Below are 19,858 nucleotides of genomic sequence, written 5' to 3' on the forward strand. Positions count from 1 at the left end.
ACTGAAGGCTTCTAGTATTAACCTAACCTTCTAAAATATCATTTTATTTCTCCTTATGACAATCCTGTATTTTTCCACACGAGAAGTAAGAGCAAGAAACTGCACAAGAAAAACTTTTTTTGCTGTAACTCTAGTCTCTGTAATGGAATTTCAGAGAATTGCAGGAAGAACTAAAACAATCCCTTGACTGACAATTGAAACCACTAGGAAGAGAGGTTCTTTCAGCATCTGTCCCCTCAAAACCGTCTTTTACGTCGGTTTTGACGTAAACAGCTTCAAGAGGGAAAACCTTTCCTAAATAAATGAATTCGGAATCATAGCTCTTTATGTCTGCATACAAGTGAACAGCGACCCTTTTTTGAGTAATTGCAAGGGCAGAGCAAATGACAGAGAAAAATGAAGGATCAGGAAACATTCAACGAAGAATTATCTCCCATATGGGTTTCACACTCTAGCTAATAAATATGCAAAACTTGGAAAGTCCACTCCACTCCCCCACCCCAAGTATGTTTTGTGAGTAAGGCCTTTTGTGTGTGCGCGCGCCTTTGAGTCATTGTTGACTCCTGGTGACTACCTAGGCAAGTCCCTGCAGTTTTCTTGACAAAGTTTTTCAGAAGTGGTTTGCCATTGCCTCCTTCCTAGGGTTGAGAGAGAGTGACTGGCCCAAGATCACCCCGCTGGCTTTGTGCCTAATGTGGGACTAGAACTCAGAGTCTCTTGGTTGTTAATCTGGTGCCTTAACCACTGCATCAAACTGGTGTTACACTTCTATGGAGTGTGTAAAATAAAGATTTGCTGTTTTATCAAAATGCAAAGAAATCCATCATTCCAAAGTGTTATAAAACAAAGTTTATTTTGAAATACTTTATCATAATGAATTGCATCTCTTTGGTAAAAATAAACTCCATCAACATTTTAATTAATAGAGGTTAGCATACAAAAACATCTTTAAACCAGGTAAACTACTAAACTGGGCTCAGGGAATTTCAGGTTAGAAAGGGGTTAATCTATTGGCAGAGTTAGTCTCAGATAATCCAAGAAGTGGCAGGAGCAGGTGGTGGGGAGAAACAAGCTAATGTGGATTTTTAAAAGAAAAGAATTTTGCTTACTTTGATCTGAAAGCATTCTTACAATTTCCATTTTTAAATAAATAATAGTTACAGTGAATTGGCAATTGTAAATGGTCTATCACTACAAGATGGTAATGTAATACTTTTAAATTATACACTTTAGGTCGGAAAAAAAATACACTTCTAAAAACAAATCTTTTCTTGGCACTGGCAGTTAAACTGTGGAGAATGTGCTTTTTTCAAATAAATGGCAGGTACAAGATTTTTTAAAAATACTCTATTCCTCTTTTTCAATAAATATTTTGACTACCCCATCATTAGCACTGCAGGGTGTGCTTTGCTTTTACTGTCATATTTGCTTTAGCCAAATAAAGAAGCTGCAAACTGTTCCAATTCAAACTTGGGCTTTTCTAAGAAAGGCTGCCTGCACTTCTCACGGAAGCTGTAATTTAGCTCCAGAATATGAAATGGAGAAAGATTTGCACAATACTGACATCAGCTGCTACCTCAAGAACAGGTGGGTCTCCCGCAGAAAGCCCTCCATGCTATTTTTTAGGAATTTAAGAGGATCAGGAATATTCTACTACCAGCTCTTTTTCCCTGATGCTAAACTGATTTTCTGAAGGGAATTTACCATTTAAAAAAAAAATAAAGACAGGATTACACTGTGCATCTGAAACCAAGTGTGCCCATGTCCACTGACTACAATGTATTTACAGTACCATCACTGGCATGGGACCACAGTGCTGCACACACTTCCTCACAGGTGGTAGCCAACATTATAGAGTACAATAATACAGCCAGGCCTAGAGCAAATGATCCTATACATTAAGAGGACACAGACTGGCTGGCCTAGGGACGCTCTCTGTACAGCAAGTACATGTCACACGTATCAGTTTAAATCATTGCAACTGTCCCTAGCCTTGCCCCCCCCCCCAAGGGATCTAGCTATGCTGACAAAAGAATATTAGGAGTTTGTAGGACCAGCAGATCTGGAGAATACTTGAAGAAAGCTAATTCGCACATCCTGAGATGTGATTTGTTTCTCCCTTTCATTTGGGCATACAATGGTTCTAAATTCTTCTATTCCCTTTCTTCCGAAATGAGCAAAAACATTAGTGTACTTGTAGTCATCCTGGGACAATACTATATGCTCCCAACGTAAGTTCCTCGTTTCTAGAAGCTAATGCGTCAGGAAGGATTCTAGCCTACCAGTTTTCTACGTTGCAAGAATTATTCTTTCATGAAACCAAACTTAAAGCAGAACAACTCAAGTATTGTATGTATGTACTGCACACAGCAAGAGGGTATGGATACACGCTCCATCTGCATCACAGCTACTTCACAATAACACATCTCTAACCTTGCTGATCGTAACCCTATCCCCCTGGCCATTCCCATTTGTGCTGGGCTGATCCTAGAGTGCACAAGTTTCTGAGGGGAGAGAGATGCATCACTGCAATGAAAGCATCCCAATTTACTAGTATATTAGTATCATCTGGACATATTTCAAACGTACTATAGCTAGTTAACCTAATGCAAAGAAAGGGAGGACTTCCCTGTGGAGATGCGGAAACACTTCTCTTTGAATATTAGAACAGTGAATTTAGCATGGATTTTGGCCATAGGAAGACGCATACAAGTAAAGTACAGCAAGTAAAGGCAAAAAATGCAGCTCTTCCTCATATCCACAGGAACTCGGATATGACAGTTCCCTTGTTTGTCCAATTTCCACAATGAATTTCAAGATGAATCAACTCTGACATATTACAGCATCCATGTTGTTCCACCCATTCTAGAAGAAGTGAATCTCTAAATCCCTGCTCAGGACCACTTCAAAATGGGGGGGGGGGATATTATATTTTTGCAACTGAAAAAGCACCATGCATATAGTAAACAAGCATATCAGGAGAAAAAACTTAAACCTCTCTCCAATATGCTGTTTGCTACCTGCAGATATATTACTTCCCATCTATAGGCAGAAATTGTACAATCAAAGGATTTCCCAAAGTCATGCTATGTAACATAGCTAAGATTGCAAGCATCCACAATCATAGCTCTTTAAATCTGAACTTTCTGAAGCATCTGTTCTCACCAAATGCTTTTATTGCTCTGCCTTTGGACTTGAAGACCAACAGGGAAAGTGCTACCAATGCTAATGATCACTATACATTTTCTATCATAAAGGTGACACTAGACTTTTTCTTAATGGGAGGACACTGAAAGATAATTGTACACATGCCAACTTTTGTCTGGAGAAAAGAGAGACTGGAAACAGACTTTTAACAGGTCAAATGTAAGACGACAAAACTGAGCAAATGAGCTCTTAGGGAAAGTAGCCTCAAGTATGAAAATCTGGCCAATTTTTATGAGAACTGAACGCAGCTTTTCTCAACTTTCAAAAGATATGCAAGACCCAAAAAAACACATTTCTTTATAACCATATTACCTGCATTGCTATGGAAACAAATTTCACATCACACAAGTTATTAAACACACATTTTGGACAAATGTTAAATGGGACATCTCTGCACAACATACAGGACTTAAAAGGTGCCTTGGCAATAATATACAGCCTTGCTTATTAATTTGTGAGTGGTGAATTCATATTAAATCCCCATGCTGTAGGTGCTCTGGACCATATACATAGTACAATATTCTTCACTTACCCAAATAGGGTCACATGTTACCATGTAGCAAACCCCATCTCATTGGAAGGATATATGACAAGAAGCATTCATGAGTTCAGATGGGGGCACATATTTAATTCTGCTTTCTTTGAATTTCTATAAAAGTCTTCAACTCCCATGATTTCTACTAAGGTGAGATTTTTGTGAATCAATTCTACCCAATGACACAAACTGATTACTGAGCAACTATATTTCGGTTTCTATTTATTGACTGGCTTCTTTTATTTAATGTAGGTACCTTTTGCAGAAAATACCATACCTCTCAAGCATACAAAGAGCCATAAATAGCCCTGACTTAGCATGTTTGCAGGGCACACAAGGCTTCCAAATGCTATCTTTTACAAAAATAAGACCTAGTAACACTGTGAGTTGGTTTTTTGTAGTGGTAACACAATGGAAGATCCTGTTCAAAGAGGGGCAAATGTTATTTGTAGAGCTTTTGACAGCAAATAACAATAATAATATATTTAAAGCAACTTTTAATCCATGGGCCTTTTTTCCAATTCTGCTTAACTATGCTATGATGGAACTCCCAATATTTATTAATTCATTCATTAAAGGAAAAAAATCAGGGAGATAAAAATTATCACAAAGTATATGTGACTTGGAAGTAGACCTTTATATAGCTCTTCCCTAGCAAAACCTAATCAGCAAGTTATTTCAAAAGTGATTCTGGCAGGCAGACTGTTTTTCACCAATCCATGAGAATTTCTGGATTGAAGAGCAGAAGCAGGCAATATACAGAATGAGCACCATTTGTGTTTAAACCTGACATCAAAGGAAGTTGTCTACAAACAGGTGAGCGTGCAAACATCCATGCATTAGATTTTTGTTTTTGTCTATAAACTAGCAATGTGATTACAAGGTTGAGCCATTTATGTGTTGCTACCGTTTTAACAAAAGATTTGTCCTGAAATACTAAAAACTACATTATTTCTTATAAACTTAAGGCCTACACCAGGAGAATCTCTGCTGATATTATTCTAATAGTACTGTCCTGGGTGTGCTGGGACTGCAAATCACAGAATTCCCATTGTTCATGGTGCCTGGAAATGCTGCGACCTGCAGTTACACTACAGCTGGATGTTGCCAGATTAAGGGAAACTGTAACAGTAGCAGCATTCAACAAAGTAGGGTGGTGCCGTGCTTTGCATTCTAAGGCAAACAAGTGCTTTGGAGCATTTTGGGTGTGAACACTACACCTCTCTGCAACTCCATAAAGCAGTTACTTCTTTCCTGGGATCGAAATACCTGCCAGTTGCTGGGAAATCTCAGGAAATGATAAATGTGATTTAAGGGATTGTAGATAGGTGCTATGTGATTGTCCCCGTAAACTCTGAAGGACCACTTTGCCTTTGAATCCAAAACTCTATGCAAGCCTACAATAAACCTCAAGGGAGCATGGCTCCTTTTAGTTCTGGAGCTCTTATTATCAGTCCAGTCAGGATCACTGGAACCTGGCTAAGGCATTGAACTCCTACGGAACATTTTTAAAAAATTACAGTGGCATAGTTTTTAACAGATATAAAGAGGCAGTATGCAAGAAAAGGCAGTGAAGTTAACTCCCAGACATTTACATCTTTGTCACTAAGAAGCCAAAGTAGCTGTATGTCATCAGTAGAAATGTAATCTACAAAAGCTCACAAGAATGCAAAATGCAGAGATGTAACAGGCAGATTTACTTAATGGACCACCAGTGGCCTCTCTTCCCCTCATTCTCAAAAACATGGGAAAATAAATGTACAGATGAAATGCCATGGTCAAACTGCCTCTCCAAACCAGGCAGGACAAATTATGCTTATGCTTTGACCATTATGCGACATTCAAGACATTCACAGGATACAACAGCCCCAGCCTATAGCATGCAAACACGTCTTCTGCAAGTGACCACTGAAAAGTATTGGAGCTGCATTAATAGACTGCAGCCAGACACAGCTCTGCCATCTTGGAGAGACTCCTGTTTTTTCTGAGTCAGGCTCACTGTTTCCAGTGCTTTGCCTAGCTGTTTATTCCAGCCAGGGATGCTTGCCACATGACTCCAAACTCATCAATACAGCTGACAGGAACAACAAAAAGATGTCTGGACTGTACAGTTTGGCCTTGTACTTGTATTTCAGACTAGCTATCCCACAGGCAAATAACTGCCCCAATTCCAACTGTGTAATAGCATCTGATCACCATAGCAGTGTCAGAAGCCCTATGTTCTCTCTTATGGCACCCAGAATTGAGAAGATGCATAACAGTTTCTGAATAAACACCTGGGAGAGGCAGAAGTCCATGATTTCAGAGAGAGCTGGGTACGCACAAATGAATGGCCTCTGGATGCACATCTAGAATTAGTATTCCCCAATACAGTCCACAGAAACAGGTAATTCTCATATTACATGGTCCATGCATTATAAATATTATATTCCGTGCAACTGTCACACTGCTTCTGGGCTTATCTCAGAATTCAGCCAGAGAGATTATATTATTGCTGAAATAACAGATAACAAAAACAAAACAGAATTCCATCCCATCTCCAAGGACAATGGAGACTGCCAGAAGTGGACAGTACGTAGTTCTAAGCTTCTTTTGTTGTCTCTAGGAATGCTAGGTTAAATCAAAGCAAAACTGAAATATGCAGGATAGGGGGAAGGAGTCTTTCAGAAAGCCGCCACTGAAAGCCCTTGTTCTCACTCAGGTGATACACTCAGCTGGACTATACCGCTGAAGAGCGCAAGAACGATCTCTCATGTTCATCCCATCCTGAATTTCTTTTTAAAAAAAGCTCTACTCATAAAGAATCAGGGAGAAGATTAGGCTACAACTGTTCAACCAACAATGAGTTTTCAATGCACTTATTTCTGTTGCATACTGAATATAATTCCATTATGGTCTGCAGGGTGATGTGCTAGAGTCCCAAAAAACAACTCCTAGCTTATTAAGAACTAGTCAAGTATCAACTACCTCAACCTAAAAAAAAAATCAAGTTCTCTGTGCAATGGTCATTTGCAATTTAGCAGTCACTCGTTTTCACTTAATTTGGGTATCAAGACAGGAAGAAGGGCCTCAGGTTTGCAAACAGATGTACAGTATACATCATTGATCCAATATATAATAATCACAATTAAAACAAACACAAGAGAAAGAACCAGCTCCTTGCCTTGTGTTAAAAACAGGAAGAAAATTCTAGATTAACCATTCAAGATTCCACCCTCAAAAATATGAAGATTCATATGTTGTACTGTATTTCTCTCCCCTGCCCATCAATTTTATAATTGCAAATACCAGTCAACCTGCAACTGATTATCATGGCAGTTTTACACCATTCCTGTTATCACAGACTCTTGGCTTGTAAGTTGAGGAAATCAGGTAACAATGGAAGCTAAAGCTGGAAGGTTATAAAAGACATGTCTTTACCATACATAGCTCTGCATTCTAGATCACAAAACAAATGGGAGACACTTTCCTCTGTGGACCCCATAAGCAGTAAGAAAAGGGGACTATGCCTGCTTAATTATCCAACTTCAGATGGGCCTCTCCACCTTCAGGACCACCAGATTCGTTTGTGCTGAGCACCAACTAGGAATTAGACATGTATATGTGCCATCTGCTTATCATCCCATTCTGAGGGCTAAGAATCATATAAACTGTGTCTATTTTACATAAAAGGCAATATACTTCATCCACTCAATATCTAATCCTCAGAACTAGAGAGACAGAGATCTCTTCCTGAGTGTGATCAGATTCTTTGCATATGGCCTCTTATTCTAAAGTACAATACATAAACACCTGGCAGGCTTGAAAATTGAAGAGGCACTGGGAAATGCCAAGCAATTCCCATCTCCACAATATACACACTATTTTAGAATCCCCTGTGCACAGGTCCAATTTATTCCTCCAGTTATCTGTTAGACTCCACAAGCCACACCCTTAGCACAAAATGACCCAGCCAATGATATCCATGCGAATCAATCATTCCACTGATAATAATGAATATTCTATTTCCCTACAATTATTGAGAGAGGAGAGACTTCCCCATCTGTTTCACACAATTTCAGTTGGCCCTTCAATGCACAAATTAATTGCTTTTGTAATTAAAAATTTCAACAAAATTTTATAAATGGCAAAATTATTATCTGCAAAACTTAAGAACAAACAAAAAGTCCTTTTATGGCTTTGATCTCCCTTGCAAAGGGTAAAAGGAGGAGTATTGCCAGGCTAAAAAATAAAATATGTATTTATATTTATATATAGATATATAGATATTGATCAATTATCTTCACACTGTGTTGCCATTTTTTTTCCTTCTCTTCTGGGTATGGCTCTTTGCAGTACTTATTAGTGAGCCGAGACAAGTGCTGATCCCAGCAAGATGAAGAAGAGACCCAGCAGCCTCTTTGAGTTCATCATCAATTTCTTGGCAGAGCTCCTCCAGGACTTTCTGGTGAGGCTGGGCCTTGTCTGTGATACTGACACATGGCTGTGAGGTGTAACCACTGTCTGCCAGAGAATCATCATCATCTTCGTTGTCATCTGTGTCCACTTCACTCTGAAATCCTTCACTGCCGTCACTCCCCGTCCGGGTGGCCTCTGAGACAAATTTGTATACATCATCAACAGAGGACAGGGAAGACACGCTAGAGAGCGATGCACAACGCTGTGCAGCCACATTGCTGGCACTATAGTTGTGGTCCTCCTTGGGGTCAATGTTAGGGACTGCTGGATCACCGTCTTCCTGGGTGTGGTTATGAAATGTGCTACCATACTTCCTTTTCTTGGAGAGCTTGAGGGGTGGTGGCTTTTCACCTAAGAAAAAGCAAGAATATTCTGAAAACTCAAGGGAGACAGTGAGTCCAGTAAACATGTTTCCACGTTTAAAGCGTCAGGAAGGGATGCAACTAAAACACAGCTCAGGAACAGGAAAGAAATTACTTCCAGTATATTCATCCTTTGTCACATGACCTTTTCCCTTTATTTCTCTGCTGAAATTTTAGATTCACTTCTGGGATATTTTTCATTATGTACATCAACCAAATGCTCTCCAAATGTGTTGGACTTCTACTTCCCCAGACAGCATGTATAATAGTCCTGCTGCCTGAGGATTATGGAAATTGAAGTTCAATTTATGGACAGCATCAGGTAGGGAATGCTATGCTATGTTGTTTGGTTGATCTCCCTCTCTCTCTCATCCCACACAATCCCTCTCTCTCTCTTTTCATCTTTTTCTGGTTTCCAGGGCACTGACTGAATATTTTACTATTCCAACTCCCCCATCCCCTTCTTCAGTGCTCAGTGAATTTTCACAAGTCCTGTACCACTACTGCTGTATTTGAAAATTGAAGCTAGCCATGATATTAATAGTTCTGCTCAGTCTGGAGGGAAATGACTTACTGGACATGCATTAAGAACAGACCCAGTGGATCTAACAAAGGGCTAGGTGAGACCAATATTGTCATGAGTACTGATGACGAGCAGGAGGGGGCCTCGATCCAGGGTGGAAAACGCATGCGTAGTACTGAGGAATTAAGCAGCCATTCAAAGAGACACAGATCAGACCCGCCTTAGCTTTTGGGGTTTATATGTCTGGGTTTTTCCCATGCTTCTTCAGTTTGTTAGGATTCTGTTAATGTAGCAGTAATAAACACTAGAGACCTACTCCTCGTCTCAGCCTGATTTCTGACTGTTAGGACAAATATATTTCTAATGTCCCTCTGAAATCATCAGAGGTAGTGGCCTTCTGCATACCCTGTGGCTCCTAATTCTATAAATTAATAAAGCCATGTGAGGAGGGCTTTCAGTTTCCATAAATCTCCTGCCTATTAATTTCAGTGGATGATCCCGAGTTCTGGGTTATGAAAGAAGAAAAGGAGGGGGAAAGAAAACACTTCTCTCCCTAACACAAAAGAATAGTAACAACAAAGCTGTAACGGGTATAACAAAAGTTGCTATTGACCTTTCTCCAATCACTTTGTTCACATCATGCACAGCTACATAAACTTCCATCCTGTTTCCTTTAAACAACCCTAGGATTATTTTAGCTGCTCTTTTCCAAATGACTTTGGTTGAATTTAAGATCAGGATCAGACCTGGTTAATACATGGATGGGAGACCACCATGAAATTACTAGAGCTATCTGCAAAGTTGAACAAACATCACAAAAGATGTTTTTGGAAAATAACTTCTGTATAGTTGCCAGGAAAACTTCATGGATGTGTCTATGAAGTCACTAGGAGTCAAAGAAAACTTGAGGGAGATTTTACATCTTTTCAAATTTCTGTAGAACCCACAGCAACTCTAAGACTTGGCAACCATATTCCCAGTGAGACTTTCTGCTAAGCAAATCAGATTTCCATTCCTTATTGCACTAGAAAAACAATTATTTAAGGTTTTTTTTTAAATAAAGAATCCAAGTAAGTATCTTTCTATCAAACTGTCAATTGCTTAAACTCAGACATACTTCTAGTTAACATAAATTTAAAAAACAGCAATATTATTTGAAAAGAAGACAGATTTATTGTACTGTACTTACAATCTAAAATGCTTTGTTCAATGGAAGTATTCAGGAGCATCATGGCAGTAGCAGCATCAATATCTGAATCTGAAAAAGAAAATAGGAGAAAGGAGAAAGTACCCCATGTTCCAATTAAGTTTTGTTTGGAAGGGTATGATTCTCACAGAATAGGCTGTCAGACTTTGTTCCCAGCAATCTGGATTGGAGACAGTTATCCAAAGAACAAGTCTCTTGGAGCTTTGATTAGTAATATTTATCAGAAAGTGATTGATAACAAAAGTCCCAGCAAATAATCTGTTTTCAAATGAGAAACTCATATGCAGGCCATTTAGAATGGCAAAGTTTTGGTTTGTTTTCTTGTGCGTTTCACTGCAAAGGGGAGGAGGCTTATCTCATATGCAGGTGAGGCAGTTTCCATCTCCTGATGGATTTTTTTAACTGCTACCTGACTTCTTCTCATTGCAGGATGTTATTCTCACACAGTCGCCCCAAGCAAGAAAAATTAGCTCTACTTCTGGAGCAACCCATGTAGTTCAAATAATACAAGGAAGCCACTATCGAAAGTTCAAACGAAAGCTTCCAATTTTAGTACTCTTAATTTTCCCATCTGTGACTCAGTACAAATGTGGTGACCAAATTATGGTTTGATGACTATGAACAAGTTTTTAGTTCAAATTCTTCCTTCTCCCCACATGTGATCAATCTCCCCACATGTAGTCAGAAAGCAAAGGAGGAAGTCAAAGCCAAAGGGGGGAAATGGGTGCACCTAAGCCCAAGTGCTTATGATTACCAAACCATAATTTGCACACAGCATCTGCAGTAGGTCTTAAACTCAGGCCTCTCTCTCTCACACACACACGCATATACACAAAAGCCCATGCTTTGCTTAGCCGTAGTTTGTTGAGTAAGACAAAAATGATTTGATTCACACACCACGTTGAACCATAAACTATGGTTTACAAACCATACTTGCTGTCAGACTCACAATCAAATGACTGCTGGATCATCTGATTGTGTTCGTCTGCATCGATGAGGCAATGTGTATCAAGCAGGAAGATGGGAGGGGGAATTGCAAAGAGTGTGAATCACTGCTGTTTGGGCTAGGAGGGAGTCAAGGTCGTCCTGCTGGAGACATCTGTGGCTGGCATGGCTGACCATTAGAAACAGTGTGAGAAAGAGACAGGAAGGGGGGAGTGGGGCTTTGGAATGTTTTAAAGAGTGAGTTTAGGCAGGAATCTTTTAATCGTAGCTTTCTTCTGTTCTGTACACTTGTCTTCAATAAACCTGAATTCTGCATATTCCAATTGTGCATGAGTTGGGTCAATATTTGTTATGAGTACGGATGGTGAGCAGGAGGGGGCCCCTATCCAGGGGGGAAAATGCACTCGTAGTTTAGAGGCTTTGAACTGTCATTCAAAGAAACCTGGAAGAGACCCGCCTTGAGTTTGGGGTTTTATCTGTCTGGGTTTTCCCATGGTCCTTCAGTTTGGTAGGATTTTCTGTCTACTATAGCAGTTAAATAAACACTAGAGACATTCTCCTCGTCTCAGCGTGGTCTTTGCTTAAGCCAGAACAATATTGGGACTAAGCATGCCAGTTTTTACACTAGCAGAGTTCGCACAATATTGGAAGACCAATGGTTTAGTGCAACATTTGAATTGAACCAAACCCCCCAAATGACTCCAACCCCCAAAATGGCCACAGTTATCGATACGAAGAGTCTGTTGAGAGTCACAGAGGTGACCTAGACAGAGATGATGGTTGAAAAAACATGTGTTAAGTCTGGGAAATTGAGAAAGACTCCTCCCTAATTTACTCTAGTATAAAATGGAAAGAGAGGAAAACTCAGGCTTTCAAGGGTCTGTTGTTATAGCTTATATAAGAGTCTGTTGTTACAGCTTATATTAATAAAGTAGACAATATGGCAATAAAGTAGACAATATAGCAGTGCAGTCTCTGTGAAGCCTGATACCCAGGTTTGGTCTACAACAATATCAGAAATAAATAATATAGAAGAAAAAACTGTAGAGCTAAGTAACTATATGGTAACTTCAGTGTATAAACCACTATTAATTGAGATCAAGGGTGATGAATTTAACAGATTTAATAAGGATAAAATAAATTTCGTCACTGGAGACTTTAATAGCCGCAGCAGCATCTGGGGGTATCCCAGTGATGATTGGAATGGGGAGGCTGTGATACAGTGGGCAGATTCGAACAACCTGGCTCTCTTACACCACAACAAATTACCAGCTTCATTTAGCAGTGGAAGGTGGCACAGGGGATATAACCCAGACTTGATATTTGTGAGCAATCATATAATCTAACAATGTATTAAAGCAGTCTGCCCACCTATCCCAAATATCCAGCATCGGCCAATTATGTGCCAGGTTACTGCTGTAGTTCAACTTCACAGTATCCCCTTTAGACGTAGGTATAACTTTAAAAAAGCCGACTGGCCTAAATTTCAGAGATTATTGGACAGTGCTGTTACTCAATTAATGCCTAAACCGGGCTCCTATGATAAATTTGTGGAGGCCGTTAAAAAATGCTCTTGGTTATCAATCCCACAGGAATGTAAAACCAACTATATCCAAGGCCTTACAGCTGAGACAAAAGACAAACTGCAGAAGTATCTAGCTCTTTTTGATGTCAATCCTATGGCAGAGGACACAGTGAATGCAGGCCAGCAGCTAATTAATTCCACAGCTAAAGCTAAGAGAGAAAGCTGGATTAATAATAGAGGAACTAGACATGAGAATAAGTAGCTACAAAGCATGGAGACTGTTGAGTCACCTGAATAATGACCCAACTTGCTCTAGAGACTATGCCAACATGACAGCAGACCAAATAGCCAGTCAGCTCCTTAAGAATGGTAATTCAGATCAAATGCCTCCAAAATATAAGATTAAAATCAATGGAAATGAGAAGGATGAAGCAACTAACTTATCATCCCCTTTTACTATGGAAGAGCTGAGAGATGCTGTAAGGAAGTGTAGACCACGGAAAGCTGCCAGCTTGGTTGATATCCTTATTGAGCAGATAAAACATTTTGGGCCGAAAGCAAGACAGTGGCTACTAGAAATGTTTAATGATTGTTTGGAACAACATAAGATTCCTGGTGTCTGGTGAAAGGCTAAGGTCTAAAACCAGGTAAATAAGCCAACAATCCTAAGAACTACCGTCCAATTTCTCTCCTGTGCCATACCTATAAAATATTTGAAAGAATTATACAAAACCACCTCACTGTAGCTGTAGAACCCTTGCTCATACTGCAGAAGGCTGGATTTCGCCCCCCAAAAAAGCTGTACCGCACAAATCCTTAACTCAGGACATCGAAGATGAATTTCAAAAGGGCAGCGTAACAGGAACTGTATTTATAGATCTTACAGCTGCATACGATACCATCAATCTCAGAAGACTAAGGCAGAAAGTATATGATATGATGAAAGATTTTAAACTTACAAACATCATCAGGAACCTGCTTCAGAACCATATGTTTTTCGTGGAGTTCCAGGGAAGACAAAGTAGGTGGAGCAATCAGAGGAATGGCTTACCACAGAGTAGTGTATTGGCCCCAAACCTTTTCAATATTTACACCAATGATCAGCCGCTTCCTGCAGGCACTAACAACTTTATATACGCTGATGATCGAGCAATGGCTGTACAGGTAAAAACATTTGAGGAGGTAGAACAATGTCTAACTGAAGCCCTGGATCGATACTATCATGATAACCAGTTAAGGCCAAACCCAGCAAAAACTCAGGTATGTGCCTTCCATCTTCGCAATAAGCAGGCTGCTTGGAAGCTGCAAATTACATGGAAAGGAGTGTTATTGGAGCATTGCCACAACCCTAAATACTTAGGGGTTACTTTAGACAGGGCCCTAACATATAAACAGCACGGTACTGACACTAAATTGAAGGTCAGTGGAAGAAACAACATTCTCAGGAAACTAATGAGCTCTACTTGGGGTGCACATGCTGGGAAAGTAGAGGTTGCTTTGAATGAAACTAGCAGAAGTATTACTGGATGTTTGAAACCTACTTCTCTAGATAAGATCTACCACCTAGCTGGTATTGCTCCGCCTGCTGTCCATAGAGAAGCAGCAGCATATAGAGAGACACTTAAATCATCAATATCCAAACAACATCCTCTTTATGGCCTACAACCAGCTCCTCAGAGATTGAAATCCAGGAAAAGCTTCCTTTGGTTGACGGAAGATTTCAATTAATTTAAAAGTAGAGTGGACCTATGGAAAGCTACGAAGAACCAACACTGGATGGAACCAGCAGAGGAGCTGGCACTTGGGTTTGGTGAAAGTTGGGAAGTATGGAAATCGCTGAACAGACTGCACACAGGCATAACAAGATCCAGAGATACTCTGAACAAATGGGGCTATCCAGTGGCCTCTGCCCTTTGTGGAGACATGCAGACAACAACACATACTGTATGTACACCTGTCCCCTGTGCCCTGATCAATGCACATTTGAGGACCTCATGACAGTGTGACAGAACACAATTAATGTTGCTAGTTTCTGGGCAAGATCTGTTTAACTTTCATATATTTAAACTTTTATATCTTATATTTTAAACTCTGTGTTTTACAGTATGCCTTATTTTAATTGTGATGCTTCTGACACAAATAAATAAAATAAATAAAGTAGTGCTCCAGTCAGATTTGTGGAATCTGTCTCTGATCTGCCTACCTGGAAAGGCTGATCGATTCAGACTTTTTAACAAAGGACAGGTAAAGAAAGGGCAACAGAAAAAAGGTTTACCTTTGATAGATCGTCCCTGACACTGTTTCCGAACTGAGGTTAAATAGCAAGGAGATGATGAACCACTGGAAGAGAGGAAAAAGAATCCTAAAGTTCAGAGCCTGTGCTACAGAAAACAAAATTAACACAAGCTAATCATATTTTCACCTCTTATGATTTCAATATACATAGTAATTTTAAAAGGATGTAACAAATTCCAGGAACCTTCAAGTGAATCTTCAACTGACCATACCATGCTGACTTCTAAACCAACTATTAGAGATATGTGCCAGTTTTCTATTCAGTCCAAATCATAGTACGTTGAGACATTTTTTATATGTGACCCATCCCTATTTTAATGGTCATGCTTCAATCTTATACCTAAATACTGAAACTGGGACAAAATGATGTCCCACTTGATTTACTAAATCATAAATGAAGTAGTTATTTTTATTGTACTGGAGTAGGGCCATTATTTCCTCAGTAAAGAATTTATCTAGTGTAGAAAAGTTCCCAGATTCTAGTATTTTCAATTTAAAATGCAGCAGGTTATCTAAAATACCTTTGCCTAAAATCACAGAAAGTACCTGCCCACCAGAACAGATTATGCTGAGTGATGCAGATTAAAAAAAATCAGATTTTGTACAAGCTACTAACAGGTCTTCTGTACTCTTATCTTGCCACTGCTTTCTGAAGACCCAGTAGTTCCTCTTGGCCTTTTTCTGCATCTTGTCCCAGAATGAAATGCCTGGATTAGGCTTTATTCCAGGTCACACATTATTGTCTGATGCAAAGCTTGGAACTTTGTTCAGAAGTAAATAAAGTCACTCTCTCTCAGCCCAGCTCACCTCACAGGGTTGTTGTTGGGAAAACAGAAGGAGGAAGGAGTATTAAGTATAAAGGTAGCATAAAAAATCTAAAAAAAAAAGCCTTCGAATACCAAAAGGCAAGTACTAAAAACCTCTTTATACATTTAAAGGGGGGGCATTATTATACTACAAAATGACTTTCCTAAAAGTGATTTGAGTATTAAGTCTGTAATGAGCATCTGTTAAGAAAGGCCTTTCTGGCAAGAATTTCTACTGCATCAAGACTATTTTGGGAAAAGGGTCTGGGAACTGCTTGTCCTTCCTGTAGTGGTGCATTTACTTCAGGGCAGATAATTTCCATACTTTCAGATGTCATGTAATTTCCAAAGGCCTTCTAACCTATAAAGCAGTACTTATGTCTAATCAATGGGAAAACTCTTGGTTTGATATTCTATTCACTTGTATTGCAATAAACTATCACCAGAAACACTGAGGTATTACTAAGAAACCTGGGTCTACATCTTCAAGTTATTACATGTTAATTTATGTTCACATCAGCTCCTGAAGACTAAGAAGGGAGTATACCTGCACTATAGTATAATACTTACTCATTGCTCAAGAGGGAAAAAACCCTCCTCATTATGACTACGTATAAATTTCTCTGTAGAGCAATGAGGAAAAAAGGGAAGTGATGGGTTTGAGGTCTTTTAAAAAAGTTAAAAGCTCCCCAGCTTCAGCTGCATACATGCAACTTAATAGCACTGTTTTTACCTATACCCACAATGTTTCAAGATTCTTCTCCAGCACCTAGAAGTTAGTGGACAATTATCACTGAGACCACATCTTCTGTAGTTAGCCCATTCTAAACGGCCTTTTGAATTACTTCTTTCACTTCCTAGTTGGGCCAAATTTTACACCATTTTATTATTTTTTTATCTGCTGTTTACATATATTTTACCATACTAAGTTCATTACTGTGTTTCAATGTTCTTATTTCAGCCACTTTGAAAAAATTACATGGCAGCAAAAAGTAAGTGCCCTAAATTAATATCTTTAAACATCATTCTAAGTTTAAAGGCTCAAGTACCTATTTTCCAGGCTAGATATGGCACAAAATGATGGATGCAAGACACTGCTATCTAATGTCATAACGAACATGCCTTTTTGGTGTTAGCCAAGTTTGAAAGTAGAAAAAGCTCTAAATAACGTCAAGTGAGATTCCAGAGATTTTATTTCTGTGCCTCCCTGAATATGCAATGCTCCTAAGAACAGAAAACAAAATGCATTCATCATTTTTTTTCAATTATTGCTAGGCATGACTATAAGTTTCAATTTCAGTCTCACACACCTGTGCTTTAAAAAATTCATCTCATCCATAACACTTCATCAGAAAGCATTTCATCATTTTTAGATTTTTTTCTTTAAAAAGCCTTGTTCACTTGTGTCAATTTTTAAACTGTATTTTCTGTTAATTCTTTTTTGTTATTATTGTTGTCATTTTCATATGAAGTATGAGCTTGTCTTCTCCATCAGATAGATAGATAGATAGATAGATAGATAGATAGATAGATAGATAGATAGATAGATAGATAGATAGATAGATAAATCTATCTATCTATCTATCTATCTATCTATCTATCTATCTATCTATCTATCTATCTATCTATCTATCTATCTATCTATCTATCGCATCTGTTTTTAATCCCAGTATCAAAACCCCAGGAAGTACAGTAAGAGGTTGGCTCCTGGGATGAAAATATGAAGCTGCCTTGTTAAGTGCTGGTCTCCTGTATTCTGTGACTGAGGCATGAAGATGGAGGGAAGTGCAATCAATGCATTTGGGGATAGGGAAGGCAGGGTCTTTTGTCTGGACACGGAAGGCCCTTCTGCCTACAAAATATGGGATCTGTCATTGAATATGAGCTCTTCTTCAACTTTCAAAGAGAAAAAAAGGAAAGAGAAAGACAGCTTTCAGTTACAGCCTTATCAAAATCCAAACTATCCAGTCTTATTTTTAGTATCGTTATCTTTGAGAAATCTTTTCCTCCAAGGCTGGATTGCTTGAAAAGGGAACTCCTACCTTAGTGGTGATGCCGGTGGGGTATAAAATGCAAACGCAGAGGGAAATGGTTGTTTCTTCAGAGCCTGCACAAGGTTTGGTTTATATTCTGGGTCCACACACCATAACGAACCTTTTCCATTCACCTAGGAAATAACCAAGCATCAGCACAGATTACAGGCAGTTTCAATAGGACCATCGCAGCCAAAACTGAGTTACACTCCACAGGTGCTGGTATAAAGCACAATATATCACCATTTTTATATTTAAAGACTCTAAGATGAAGGTGAACACAGCAGGAGGCTGTTGCGACACACTTATCTGAATAAGCATGGTCACCAGAACACTGCAGCACCACTTCGGGACTGTATTCTTCAATGGTAGTGGGAGCAGAAGAGCTCATGGGGGAATTGCCATCACTACAGCCCAGGGGGCCCCAAAGGATTAATTGGCCCTGAAAAAAAGGCCTTCCTGGGCCCTGAGAAATGTGATGGAAAAGGAAGGGGCTTGCAACTTCCCTCACATGCACTTTTCTTTTCCTCATGTGAGCACTGGGGTCATCTTTATGGACAAACACAGTTAAAGACCTTTTCAATCTAATGCTTGCCCACTTGGAAAACTTGCACATTTTTTTTGCCATCACTAAACTTAAAAACCAGCCTCCTTTCCTTAAATACGATGGATGTTCTTGTGTGCCAAGCTTCTCCCACCTGTAACCATATTTCCATAAGACTTCAAATTACTAATATTGATTCATCAAAGTGAACATTTCCCCTAAGATATACTTTCTTTCCTTTTTTTTCATAAAAAAGGCCAATTGAGTCCATTTGTGGAAAAATCAAACTTGTTGCTGTGACAACAAAGCTTGAAACCTACTTTTTATTAGAACCACCATTCATAATCTTTACTTAAACTGTGAGAAATACATTTTTATTAATAAAAAGACAATTCTTTTCCTTTTTTCTTAAGCAATCACTTCTTTCTCCCCCTTTGATGTTTATAATTAGTTTTTTTATGAACAAAATGCTAAATATAACTTTTTTTTAAAAAAAGAAGCATTTTGTTTACAAGCTTTGTAATATAGGCTTTGAAATGCAACCTTCCTCAACTTGAAGTCCTCCAAATCTGTTGGATTGCTACAATGCCTATCATCTCCAGATAGCACGTAAGAAAAAGTTGCCCTTCCTCAATTTTTGTCAGCTAGTGAAAGCTTTTGTTAATGTTGATACTTATAGAAGAAATTGCAACATAATGGTGCAGTGTAGCTGCTCAGCATTACAACTCTCTTCCAGGATATTCCATTCCATCCTCTCCAATGTTCATTGTCCCCAAACACTCAACAGATATTCTGTGTTCACCTTCAGTCCTCAATTTAACAGATTAACGGGACAGTTTGCTCTTTCTTGTTTTTCCATGTTTTGCTATTCAGGAAACATAGCAAACACGAGACTTGAAGGTAGGGGAAATGCCACCTGCCTATTTAGAAATGGGCTTCCCTTCCCTAAATGTAGAGAACTGATACACAAGATCTCGAAAAACCCAACATTTTCTTATATGTATTCTGAAAAAGCTATGTTTTAAAAAACAAAAACTATGTAGTAGTTAGCAATAGTGAAACTGACAAAAAATTGAGACAAAACCTAGAATGAACTCCTCCAAAAATGCATTATAAAATTATTGACTAAAATTAGATCTTGGCATATCTTCCTTTCCTCCTACAGACAAGGTACAACTGATTAGGAATGTTAGCTGAAGATTTTGAGCTGTGCTCTTTCCCCCAGTCCCACCTCACCCCAATAATCTAGTTTTGTCTTTGCAGACCGTCCATATCTTGTGTTACTCTTTTAACATCCTGGAAGGGAAGAGAATACCCTGTACCAGGCAAAGATTCAGCAGGCTGATAAATGCTGAATCAGACTTGAATCCTCTTTCTCATACTCAGAGCCAAACCCATTTCCCTCTGCTAGTTTAAAT

General features: G+C 39.0%; 1 protein-coding gene across 1 annotated transcript in view; it reads right to left on the reverse strand.

Annotated features, from left to right (window-relative positions):
- Positions 1–834: 834 nt before the first annotated feature.
- Positions 835–19,858, reverse strand: part of FOXN2 (forkhead box N2) — a 47,459-nt gene continuing 28,435 nt past the window's right edge. The window contains exons 3-6 of the mRNA XM_063301737.1: positions 17,906–18,030; positions 15,038–15,102; positions 10,275–10,343; positions 835–8,551 (exon numbers count right to left, since the gene is read on the reverse strand). Of these exons, the coding sequence (XP_063157807.1) occupies positions 8,025–8,551; positions 10,275–10,343; positions 15,038–15,102; positions 17,906–18,030 (786 nt within the window). The 3' untranslated portion in view covers positions 835–8,024. The remainder of the gene's footprint in view (positions 8,552–10,274; positions 10,344–15,037; positions 15,103–17,905; positions 18,031–19,858) is intronic.

This window comes from Candoia aspera, chromosome 1 (assembly GCF_035149785.1).
Source record: "Candoia aspera isolate rCanAsp1 chromosome 1, rCanAsp1.hap2, whole genome shotgun sequence".
Classification (NCBI taxonomy): domain Eukaryota; kingdom Metazoa; phylum Chordata; class Lepidosauria; order Squamata; family Boidae; genus Candoia; species Candoia aspera.